This window comes from Pomacea canaliculata, linkage group LG3, assembly GCF_003073045.1.
Source record: "Pomacea canaliculata isolate SZHN2017 linkage group LG3, ASM307304v1, whole genome shotgun sequence".
Lineage (NCBI taxonomy): Eukaryota > Metazoa > Mollusca > Gastropoda > Architaenioglossa > Ampullariidae > Pomacea > Pomacea canaliculata.
Genome location: NC_037592.1, coordinates 3,602,802 through 3,614,912, shown reverse-complemented (window position 1 = coordinate 3,614,912; position 12,111 = coordinate 3,602,802). Strand labels below are relative to the sequence as shown.

The following is a 12,111-nucleotide window of genomic DNA, read 5'->3' as shown; positions in this document are numbered from 1 at the left end:
TACTTTTTAATATCACGAAAAATCGCAGCGAACGAAAACACGGATGAAATAATTTGGGTCATGCTGTGGATTATGTGGGAAGGTGTGTGAGATGACTAGATGTACTGTTCACTTCCTCATTCACTCACAGACATGATTGACACTTTGTGACACTGCTGGTCACGTGTCCATGCTCTGCACGTTCTGACATGGTCGTGTGAATTTCCTTCTTGGAATTTCCGTCACGGCTCTGATTTCTGTCTTCAGCAGTGGGACACACCTGGAGCACACACACACACCTGAAGCATTTTAATTTCTAAAAAATCCATCGCTTGAGACCTGGCAATTATGACTACCCGGATCTTATACACAGACCTTCATGAAAAGCTGAATCGAGAACCCTCCCCTCGCACCCTCCTAACCCACCCTACAACACTGTCAGAAACAATCGTTGCGATGTTTCCATGGGAACTTCATAGAACACATCTCGGATTACTCTTTTTCAATCGTCTGATGTGTTGTTCCCTTTCTTCAAGACCTTTTATTTTAATCGTCTGTGGGAGGATTTCTGTAAATGGGTTTGTTACTAACCTATTATTTTACCTCTGCAGTCGAACAAAAGCCGCGTGTTTCTCATTTTTATTTCTTTTTCTTTCAACGAATCTTTTCAGTTGTGCCATGACATTTAACCCACTTTATCATTGTTTTCTGTCACGTAGCACAAAACGAATGCGAGGTCCTCACAGAGGCTAGTTTATAATGGGAAAAAAATGGCAAGACTTGCTGAAGCCTCCGGTCAAGATTTTGTGTGATAGAGAGAGAGAAGAGAGAGAGAAGGAGTGCGTGCTTGTGCACAAGAATGAACTGTCTTACATCCAGTTTCTTCACGGGTTTAGACTAAGTACAGGCGTACTCGAGGACTCGAATGAACCTTGATGGCGGGGTGGGAGGGCAGGGGTGGGTGACTGGGTGGTAAGGCTTATCTGTGGCAGCTGACTGAATATCAATGTCCAAACCTCAACGCCTGCGCATGACAAGAGGCGAACATTAGTGCACTGCGACCAGGGGAGGGTTAGGGGGCAGCAGAGAACCGCGAGGCACCGCCGAGGGCGCTGTTGTGGTTGGAGACTTGTCTTGCCTGATGGACCCCTGATGTAGTGGCTGTTGCCTGCGTGCACGCGTACTCGCCGTGAGGAAAGACTGGCCTGGCCAATAAATAGTTGTGGATGCCGCGGTGCTGCGACATTAATAACACAACCTCGCGTGCCCTCGCCTGTTGTCTGTGGCGAGGCTCGGACGGTGATTCCTACTTACGAGTCCCGGCTCTCAGCGGCAAGCAGTATCATCATCAGCATCAGCAGCAGCAGCAGCCTTGGCGGCTGGCCGAAACGTGGTGGGGTCACAAAGTTCAGTCAACAGTTGGACGCAGTCTGTGAGGTCTCGCTGCCCACAGCCGACACGTCGGTCAGTCCCGCTGGACACAGGGGACGACACTCCTGCTCGCCACTCGGGAAAAAGCCACTGAAGCTATTTTCGCAGGTATTCCGCGAGCTTTGCGAGAACTTTTGTCAGCCAAAAAATTCACCTGAAGCATCCCATTGTTTATTTTTCACAGTTGGGTAAGTTGATAATTTCTTTTATTCATTTTTATATTTAATCTTTGATTTACAATCGCATTCGGATTTTCCATCTGCTTTTTTTTTCTCTTTTAAATTTTGTGTACCTCCGCTTTTGCATCATCTGTTGAAAAATTTAATATTTTGTCTTTTACCGATTTGTTTTAGAAAGAGAAAGAAAAAAAAAGCAGCTGTCAATCTGAATTATTATAGAATTTTAAAAACAATTAGTGTAACATACGAACGAAGAAAGAAAGGTGTGAAAATGTAATAAATAATTTTCCAGCAGAGCTAACAAATGTAAATTTTTTTTTGAATTATTGTTTGTGCGGGGCAATGGGAGAGAGAACAGAGAGGGAGGACAGGGAGAGAAATCGCCAGCAAGGGGAGGGCACTGCTCGCCTAGGTGGTTGGCTGCTCTTTTGTCATGTGACGCACACATTCGTAGACTGGGAATCCCGAGGTCTCCGCCCCCAGGCTGCTGCATCCCTGTCTCCTTTCTAAGGCAATCGAAATTTTGTAGATTGTTTTACTCATCCAGCCACCAATCTTCATTAGACTGGAGGTCTAGCTGCGCTGCTAGGGATGGAGAAAGAGAGGTCACGTGTCACATTTTTCTTGAACCGGAGCCAGGACATCTGCACAGTGACTGCGCCATACAGAAGTTCTTCTGTTCAGCTTCCCTGTTATTTTCCTCAACAATTTAAGGCTTAATATTAATGGATTGGACTTATTACAGTCAAATCTCCCTACTATGCCACCCCGCTACTATGCCACTCTCGGTATTATGCCACTTTTGCTCGGTCCCGACTAAATTCAATGTAAAAAAAAAAAAATTACTATGCCACCCAGACTCTCGCTACTATGCCACTTTTTTGTGATTGTTAAAAGGCACAAGTTGTGAAATTCCACGCAGTGCTCGATTATTATACTCTAGGCTAGTGTGGGACATGGCAGTTAGGTGGACGGAACCTAGCACGCACACAGGAGGTGGAGGCTGGCGATGGGTGGTGGTCGCTGCCGGGTGACAGTCACGTGACAGAGGGAGAGCGGGAGGGGGTCGACTAGCGACAGGATGCAGGTGTGCGGATGTGGTTGGGAGGGTTGGAGGATGAAGAGGTGAGGGGGAGAATGAGAGGAGACAGCTAGTGCCAGCAGACGATTCTTGAGAGCTTTGGACTGACGGTAACTTGAGCAAATAAAGCCGTTTTTACGAACCCTCCGTATTATGCCACTCTCGCTACTATGCCACTTTTGCTCGGTCCCGGTAGGTGGCATAGTAGGGAGATTTGACTGTATTTAAAATGCTGTAACTCCTGTTCATATTGTTCGGCAAACATTGCCAATACTCCTTTCGTGATGTCTTTTCGTCGGTGCAAATGCCCGGATGTTAGGATTCTATCGATTGCAACTCCTCTGCTTTTCTCAAGACAGTTTACGAACTTCTTGTCGTATAAACCTTTCCCCTGCTAGCAGTTTCGGCGAACATAAAACTCGACAATATTTTTTTAAGGAAGCATTTTATGATATTAAGCAAGTATCTATGGCTGCCATTAATAAATATGAACACAGTGCTTGCGTACTGGAATTTTTAATCTTTCACGAATTTTTTTAAAACTACTAGTGATATATATAGTTCCTAAATTGTAATACTTATATACTGATTTTCCCATCGTTATTTTGTATTTGTCTAGAAATGACTACTGGAAGATAAGAATGAACTTGTCGATGCTAAACTCTAAGTGGTCGCCGTGTATTGATCATCATCTTGTTGACTGCGCCTGTACTTTAACTTTCCCTCATCTTCTGCTGCCGAGTGCACCTGCACTGTGCGGTAGTTGTCTCCCCTTATTGTCACGTGATTACGTTCAGAGATGATTTCAGTCTTTTCAAAATCGCTCCTTAGTCCGTGGCGTTTCTAATGTGTACTCATTTCTTGGCTTGTTTTCAGTTGAGAGCCACTAGAGGCAGCCACAATGAGCCGCACTTTTGCAGACAGACTGTTGCACCAGCTGGCACGTGCACCCCGGGTAGCCTGCTACAGCGGGCGCCGCACCAAGGCCAGCAGCACCAGTCGCGTTCAAGGCCGAAGCCACTCTCGACGACCTTGACTTCCTGCCATCCCGAGAGGCCTTCCTGCCTCGACGACCCTCTGCCAGTGCCAAGGTCGAGGTCGGGATCAGACGCCCGACCGCCACTGCCGCGCAAGGTCGCTGCCCCATGCACCTCCTGTCCACCATGACCTCGACCCCGGAAGTGTTCTTTCCGCCTGACGCTGTCCCGGATGAGGCCACCCACCAAGAAGAATTGGACAGCAAGCACGCGTCCGAGCGCTTGGCACAAGAAGCAGCTCGACCTTTCATGGACATGCCCGCCCCGTTCAGTCTGCCCATCGTGGGCACCATGTGGATGCACTTGCCTGGAGGTTAGTGCCCGCGATAGGACCCTCCCCTCACACACAGACACACACACACAGACACACACACTCTCACACTCCTTTCAATTAAAACTAGTTTTGTATTCGGGTGAGCCTTTAAGTGCGAGCAACTCGCCCCTTGTATTTTGCTAGAGAGGAATGAATGCACACACAAACTTCACAGTCTCGCATTCTGACCATAACTCTTGGACTTGTCTGGCAGGACCTTTGCATGGACTGAGTTTCGAGAAGAAGATGGAGAGACTGCGTGACACGTATGGACCAATCATCAGGGAGCGCGTGCTGCTCAACTTTCAACTGGTGCACGTGTTTCGCCCGGAAGACATCGAGACTGTGTACCGCTTGGAGGGCGCACGACCACGGAGGGAAGGGTTCCGACTGCTCCAGAAATACAACAACAAATACAACGACGGTGTTCAGGGCATCATTACTAGGTATGTTCGCACTTCTCGAATGATCTCCCTTTTAGGGTGACGGAAGTGACCTGTAACTGAAGTCTCGATAGCTCAGAGGGTGCAACAGCTGCTTACTCTTCTTTTGTATGTTTTTTTTTTTTCTTCTTCAATGATGAAAATGAATGTTAATGTTTTGAAAATAGCTGTATTGAACAAATATCTGGTCATGGTTATCAAATCGACATTTTAGACAAGCCAGATGGTGGCTCTGAGTTGAAGGTTTCATGTTTACATAAATTAATTATGCTTTATTTTATTTTTCTGATTTCAGTCAAGGAGAAGTCTGGCACAGACTGCGATCAAAAACCCAGGGAAGATTGTTGAAACCGAAGTCAGTGGCTGCCTACCTGAATATCCACAATGGGGTAGCTGATGACCTGGTGGCCAGCATTGGTCGCCTGCGAAATACAGAGGGCATCATCGAGGACTTTCTGCCTGAGCTGTACAAGTTCGCCATGGAAGGTGAGCCTTCAGCCTAGGTTGTCCAACACGGAACATTGAATACTTGGTGACAACTTCCATTGAAAATTCTGCACTTAGGCCTGCGTGTATCTACTTTTAAACTCAGACGATTCCAATTACAGGAATCGGCTTTGTCTGCTTCAACCGCCGAGTGGGTGCTCTGGACGAGAACATTCCCGCCGACAGCGACACCTTCCGGTTCATCGAGGCCGTTAATGACGTCATGACTGTTTCTCATTCGGAAAACAAATCCTTCTTCGTGTCAGAGTGGTCCTCGGAGTTCAAGAAACTGCGGCGAGCACAAACGTTCATCAAAGAGTGAGTAGTTACAACCTTTAACCTCCAGCCATCGATGCCTTCATCTGTCTTGTTGATGTTATGTCCGGGAATGCTATTGCCGCTCGTTACTGTCAATAATAAGGCTTGATTTCATAGGGATAGAAAGCCTGTGAGTGTTCTTGCGAACGGATGGAATTCCTGAGCCATTGTTATAAACCAGAGTATATACATCAGTATCCCAGAGTTCACCTCCGCACCCTACTGCTGATAGTAAAGCTGTGAATCCTACCCAAAGTGAAGACATCTAGACTATGTCGACCTCGAAGGTCTGCATCTGTTTCTGATTACATGACCCCTGTAGGACCTTTGGTTCGTTAGTAATCTTAGTTCCCAACCACCTTCATAACAATGGCTCAGGTGTCTTCTAGGGTTGTCGTTCGTCCACGTGACTACAGCCGCTGTGGCCGGTTTATTGCAGGATGTCCACCCGGCAGGCCTTGCAGACACTAGAGATGATGTCAACGAATGAGTTACAACTGGATGCAGAAGGCGGCGACCTCATCCGCTACCTCATGACCAAGACGGACTTGTCTCAGGCCGAGGTCCTCACCGTCATCAGCGAGTTCTTTTTCGCCGGCGTCGATACAGTGAGTGAACCTCTTCACTTCTTCTCATCTTAGTTGTTGCTTTTTGTCTTTTTGTCCTTTCTATTCAGTTTGTGGTTGTTCTTCTTTGGAGTTTTTTTTTCATATTTTATTTTTTTTCGCTATTCCTATTTCTTATTCGTCGTCAATTGTCTTAGTGGAGGAATCAGCTTGGTAATATTATTTGTACATAGAGCCTCGAGTTGTGTCTAGCCACATGTAGTGTAATGGAACTAGAGAGAAAGACTTCTACCCGGAACTCAAGAAGCACATTTCCTTCCCCCACCCCGAACTACCTCTGCTGAAATTTCCGAATACAACATGTTATTTCAATGTCCTTTCTCTCTCAGACGAGCCATGTGCTTGGCTTCGCTCTCTACGCCTTGGCTCAGAACCCGGAAGTACAAGAAAAACTGATCGAGGAGATCGACCGGGTGACAGACGGCTCTGACGTCATTTCCTCCGACATGATTGGCCGCATGCCCTATCTCAAGGCCGTTGCGAAGGAAACTTTCAGGTAAGAACACAATCCTTGTTTTCTCCTTTCCAACACATCACACAAATCTCCTTTAAGTGTGAAAATAATATTTTAATTAATTATCTTTCGCGTCTTGGCTCTAGTTCTCATCTTCGTCTTCTTGACCACGTGTGTGATGTGAGAGTAAGTTTGGAGAATCTGCATGACAAGCGAGTCGTGATGCAAGTGTGGGTGTGTGTACGGGTGGCGGAGCTACCATTTTTTAGCATGTCAGGCCACTTGATACACAACAGTCTGTCTGTCGTCAGCTCTCATAGTTTCATGTCCTTTCTTCTCTTGAAGGGTCACACCGATCACCCCTGGAAATGGACGAACGCTGGACAACGATATCGTTCTGTCGGGCTACCACGTACCTGCCGGGGTAAGCTTGCCTCCTTTTTTCTGGATGTGAATATGAAACGAGTAGTTCTCACTTTCTTCTCTTCTACCTCTCTCTCTCTGTATCTTTCCCTCGAGTGCACGCAATACAGACAGAAAACTCGACATGGAGTGGCATCTGTGACAATAGAGAACATTGTGATAATGATGATGGTAGAAATGTGTCTTCATGCCCTTTGACCTTTTAGTAACGTCCGGCCTTGACCTTTTTTGACTGGCAGATCATGTTTGGCCTTCATCACGATGTCGCCTGCAAGTCGCCGCAGTACGTGTCCGAGCCTGACCGCTTCCTGCCGGAGAGGTGGCTGCGCGGGGGATCTGGCGATCTGGGTACAATCCACCCGTTCGTCCTCATGCCTTTCGGGTTCGGACCCCGGTCATGCGTGGGGCGGAGGCTGGCGGAGCAGGAGTACTCTCTGGGCTTGATTAAGGTTGGTGTCTGCACTGACAAACATTCCTCGGTTTGTGTATGTGTATGTGTGTGTGGGTGTGTGTGTGGGTGTGTTTGTGTGTGGAGGGGTGGCTCATATCTGTGTAGGATAAGGAGAATCAGAAGTTTAATTATTCACTGGAATTATATGAGTATTCGTTTTTACTTGGAGGCTGAGTCGATATTTTTTCATATTCTTCATTTTCCCCTACATTTTTCTTCATTTCTCTCTCAGTAGTAGCATAATTTCCGAGAGGAATCACTTGCCTCCTGCCGTAATATTGAAAGTAAAAATATTCGTACTAGAGAAGGTGCAAAACAAAAATATACATCAGCGTTCAGATACAATCTCTTTCACAATCTGATCCTGTTTCACTGCGACAGCGGAAGTGCTACTATTATCCTTAAAAAGGAAATGTGGAGAAGGGTAATAATCAGGGAACCTGACAATTGTGTTGTCAGGCTGACACAAATCATCTCATCATCGTGCTGTCATTTTTTTCAGATTCTGCAAAAATTTAGAGTCGAGTATGCACACAACGAACTTCTGAACTACACCATGTCCATCATCAACACTCCCACGACTCCTCTCAAGTTCAGGTTCTTGGAGCGGAAGTGACTTCCAACCCGGAAGCACTCCTTCCACCATCCCACGCAAGGTCTTCAGACCTGAAAGATCTGATGATGTACCCAGCCTCCCGTCCACACTGACCTCCTGTAATTGTTTTTCTTGTTTGATGACGATGCCTCATCCACTGCCTGCTTCGTAAAGAGACAATGTATACCAGGCTGAACTATTATCCAGCGAAAAAAAAAAAAACAAAACGGAAGTGGGCTTTCACATGGACAGTTCACTTCCGTTTGACCCTTCAAATGGCAAAATCTTGTTATATTCCTCGTTAATAACTTCCTGAACAGATCAAATACTCCGGTAAGAGTGTGGCTGTGTTTTTGTGTGAATGTGTTGTAAAGATAGCATTTTTACCTCTCAGTAAAGGTGTAGACGATGTCACCAGGTTGGCAGCCAGGTGTAAATATGTCAAGTCTGGGCAATGTGCGAGTTATAGGAAAGCATATTAGCATGGCTGCCGTGAGAGATTCGGTATTATTATTACTCACAAAATGCCAAAGACGAGTATAGGAACCTGGGAGATGGACACGGACATTTGCAAACCAAAGATTCTGCTTAAAGATGTACATTAACCGTCAGTTACATACTGTGTATATGTAGTTATTGGGGCTTTATTCTGATTTGTAAACTCGCTCTGCTTCGTGCAGGTAAGTCGCACCTTGTGGTAACTGCTGATTTACATCTTGTGATATTTGTAAAAATAATCAAATGGCTGTTTATTGTACTGGTTATTTTTTTTGTCATATTTTTCTCCAACTCCTTTAAATCATCGTTGACACATTTCCCGCAGATTTGTCAAGTCTGTTTATTTATCTTGCAATGAACTTCAAAATATTTGCTTTTGTTCTTCCCTTCTCGGGAAAACTACGTGAGAACCTTTTTTTGTTTTTGTTGTAAAAAGTGTAATAATGTTTTCTGGCCATAGCCTAAGCTGTTTACTCATAGAGTTTTCACGCTGTTCTATAATTTCTCAAACTTGTCGAAATGATGATTTTTAAAAATTGTCGTGGCCTCCTGTCGAAGGTTTGAGGATTGTATTGGCAACAGTAGGCATTCCTTAAAGCACAATACTTTGATTGTCGCTATCTGTGTAGAAATATTTATTGCGAAGTACCAGTGGCTTACTAAGAACTTTCTAGAAGATCAGAGTTAGCACCTGATAACCCGAGGGTCACTGCCAGTCAATATTCGTACACACCCAGTGTGGAGGGACCGCCTATAAAACTTGCACAGGAAGGTGAAGAAAAAGATTGTTGTAAGGGCTTGTTTCCTTCGATGCTGTTTGACATTTTACGGTAATTTTACAACAATTTCTCTTTTCCTGTCATGAGGTCTGTAAGTGTAAAAGTCGTTGCAAATTCCGTTAAACACCCATGTTTCAACATAATGGCGCCGTGCGGAAAAAGCCAAGGATGCTGGGGAGCGGAAGGGATCTTTATTCAATTTTTCGAAAAGTGAGTTGGCAGAGACCTTGGATCACAAATGTTCCTCCCTGTATATCCATCATGTTTTGTTATTTTTTGTTTGGTTATTTTTTCCTACGTCGATAAGAGTTAAACGCTGACCTTACCTAACATGCAAATTTGATAGTTCAGGTGTCAGGCTCAGAATATGATTGCTGAAACTGTGATTGACAGAAGAGTGTAGGGAGGACAGTTATGATGGTGTGGGATGTTTGGGAAGAACAAACCACACTTCATAGGCTGGTTGCATGGTTTACAGCTACTTAACTGGCTTACACGTAGCAGACAGTTAAATGTTTCTAAAACATTAAGCAGCTTCAATTGACAACAAACAAAAAGCTTAGAGGCTTAGACAAGAGTGGTCCACCAGGCACACTTTGAATTTGCTCACCCAATCAGATAAAAGTTAAGTGTAGGGTAGGTTTATTCATGACGCCTGTCAAGAGGATCTCCCCCGCCCTCCTACTCCACCCCATCCCGAATTTTTTTTTGAAGTGCTTGAAACTAGTTTTATGGAAATGTGATAAAATAGCTTTGAGTGTATTTATATATAATGAATTAGGTAAATATGTTGAAGAACTTTAAATACAGAAAATAACCCTGTCCAAAAAAAATCCCCTAAGATTATTGCTAAAAGGATGCACACCATCCTCCTGGCTTTACTGCGGGGTCATGTGTTGTGTATCATCCATTGTGGCAGCCTGGAAAAGTGGTAGGAGGACACGTTGGTGTCTGTAAATGGCATAAACACCCAGTTAAGCTACTGCAAGCCGATCTGTGCAATAATATAATAACTGTCATTACAGTGAAACCTTTATCGGGAGATGCTCACCGCCTTCCTTTACCAGACAAAGGGTTTTCTTGTACCCGGCATTTACCGTGTGGATCAGCGCACACCTGAACATTGACAAGTGGGTGACTGTTAGTGCAGGCCAGTACAATTGTACTTTGCTAGCTTCATTATTGCAGTCTGATAACCACTGCCATATGAAAGCCACCTACGCCCTGCCAGAGAAAAGATGAAAACCTGCGAGCAGTTGAACTCTGTTCCCCTAGTTGACCCGCATGAATGATTTGGATCGAGCTGCTCTTGAAAAAGCGCACAGAAAGCGATTTCATTCAAATGGCGGAGTTGTTCCTCCCCCTCCAAACATTGGTAGCTTACAGGATATGTTACCCGAGAAAAGGGAGCATAGCACTAGGTACCCTGTGTGGACTTGAGTACAGTATGGAAGGAAAGAATGGGGTATAGTATGACGACTTTAGACAAAGAAGGGATGTTGTCCTGGGTAGACACAGATGTCCTGTGACGAGAAACCGTTCACAATAAATGTCGTGCAGGTTGTGGTTATGGAGACTGGTGCAAGCGAAACTCACACCTGAATCAGTAGTTATCTCTCGTACAAAGCCTGTCCTGTCCAAGGTTGGTTGTAGGTGTGGACTGTATGGGTAGGGAGCCGTTGTAGTCGAGTGGTTAGCGAGCTCAAGTGTGCCGCGAGCTTTTTGTCTTGGACACTGAACTGATTTCGTTTCAGAATACCTGTTTTTATATATATATTATGTGCTGTACATTACAACCATGTAAGTTGTTATGAATGCATCAATGCTATGAATGATTCATATTTTTTAAAAAGCCAAAGTTGGAAATGACTCCTGGTCACACAAGACTTATGTGAACATAAATGTAAATTATGTTATTGCATTTGAAATTTGTATCTGCCATTGTAATGATTGGCTCTTCGCTTATTCGCGAAACCACGATATGCTCAGAAATAAAGTGAAAATTGTAATAATGCATCTTTCTTGTTTGTTTTGTCCAGTCAGCTTATTTCAAATATTGTTTGACTAATGAAATAATTCTTAGTTAAAACCAGCTCCAGTCTTGTGACCAAACAGATGACTGGAGTGAGATGTTCTGATGTAACATTTAATTTATTTAGTTGGGAGAGGATAAGGCAGCTTTTGTTGGTGTATGTGTGTGGAGGGGGTTGGTGGTACCCAACCCTAAGGAACCCATTCCACAACTGGGTCAGCTGGGTGGAAGGGGAAATACAAATATGGTATTTTCATTTGCTCTGAGTGGGACTTTGAAGACTTAAGCCAATGCTAGTACACAGTTCTTGAGTATGTGGTCTGTATCCTGATAACTAATTAACCCATTTATTTCTTTCAAACCCTATTCGGAAGTCATAATAATGAAGATCAAGGAGACTGAAGCGCTTCTGCCTAATGTATATGAAATCTGAAAGACATATTAAAACAGAAATTACAGAAATTAATTTAAAGTGGAGAAAAATGTGTATTTACAGCTAGAATTCGGTCAAACATAAGCAACAAAAGAAGACAAACTTGGTTGTTCTTTCGGAAAAGCACTACCTGTTGGATCACGTGATCTGAGTCAGCAGTCCCTTAGAAATGTGTTTGTGGAGATTGTGTGCAGAAGTCTGTCTTCTGTCACCTTGCAACATCTCAGGAATCAGACAGCTTAGCAAGAAATAAATGTAATTCACTGCCTTTAGTGCAAGAAAATGTTAATTTCCGAGCGTGTGCGTCGAGTTCAGAGTAGCTGGCAATAATCTTATGTTTTCTGCCCTCGTATACTGTGCGACCTCAGAGGTCAGAGCCTGATCACCCGAGACGTTTATGTCCTTTGATGCCTTCGAATGTCACATCGAATTTTATATAATAATCCCTTCACCCCTCCACCCTTCTTATTATATTCCGGTGACAGTGGGTAATATTAACAACTACAAGGCCATTAAGAGCAAGGAAGGTAGCCGCTTCTGAGTATGGTTAGAG

The 12,111-nt window shown here is 44.4% G+C and overlaps 1 protein-coding gene across 1 annotated transcript; it reads left to right on the top strand.

Moving 5' to 3' along the window:
- Window positions 1–963: 963 nt before the first annotated feature.
- Window positions 964–11,107, top strand: LOC112559210 (cytochrome P450 27C1-like). Its single transcript, XM_025230256.1, has 10 exons — window positions 964–1,598; window positions 3,547–4,020; window positions 4,235–4,466; window positions 4,759–4,949; window positions 5,072–5,267; window positions 5,707–5,875; window positions 6,223–6,389; window positions 6,693–6,771; window positions 7,010–7,219; window positions 7,724–11,107. The coding sequence occupies exons 2-10, from the start codon at window positions 3,816–3,818 to the stop codon at window positions 7,835–7,837; spliced, it is 1,563 nt and encodes a 520-aa protein (XP_025086041.1). The 5' UTR covers window positions 964–1,598; window positions 3,547–3,815; the 3' UTR covers window positions 7,838–11,107.
- Window positions 11,108–12,111: the final 1,004 nt, after the last annotated feature.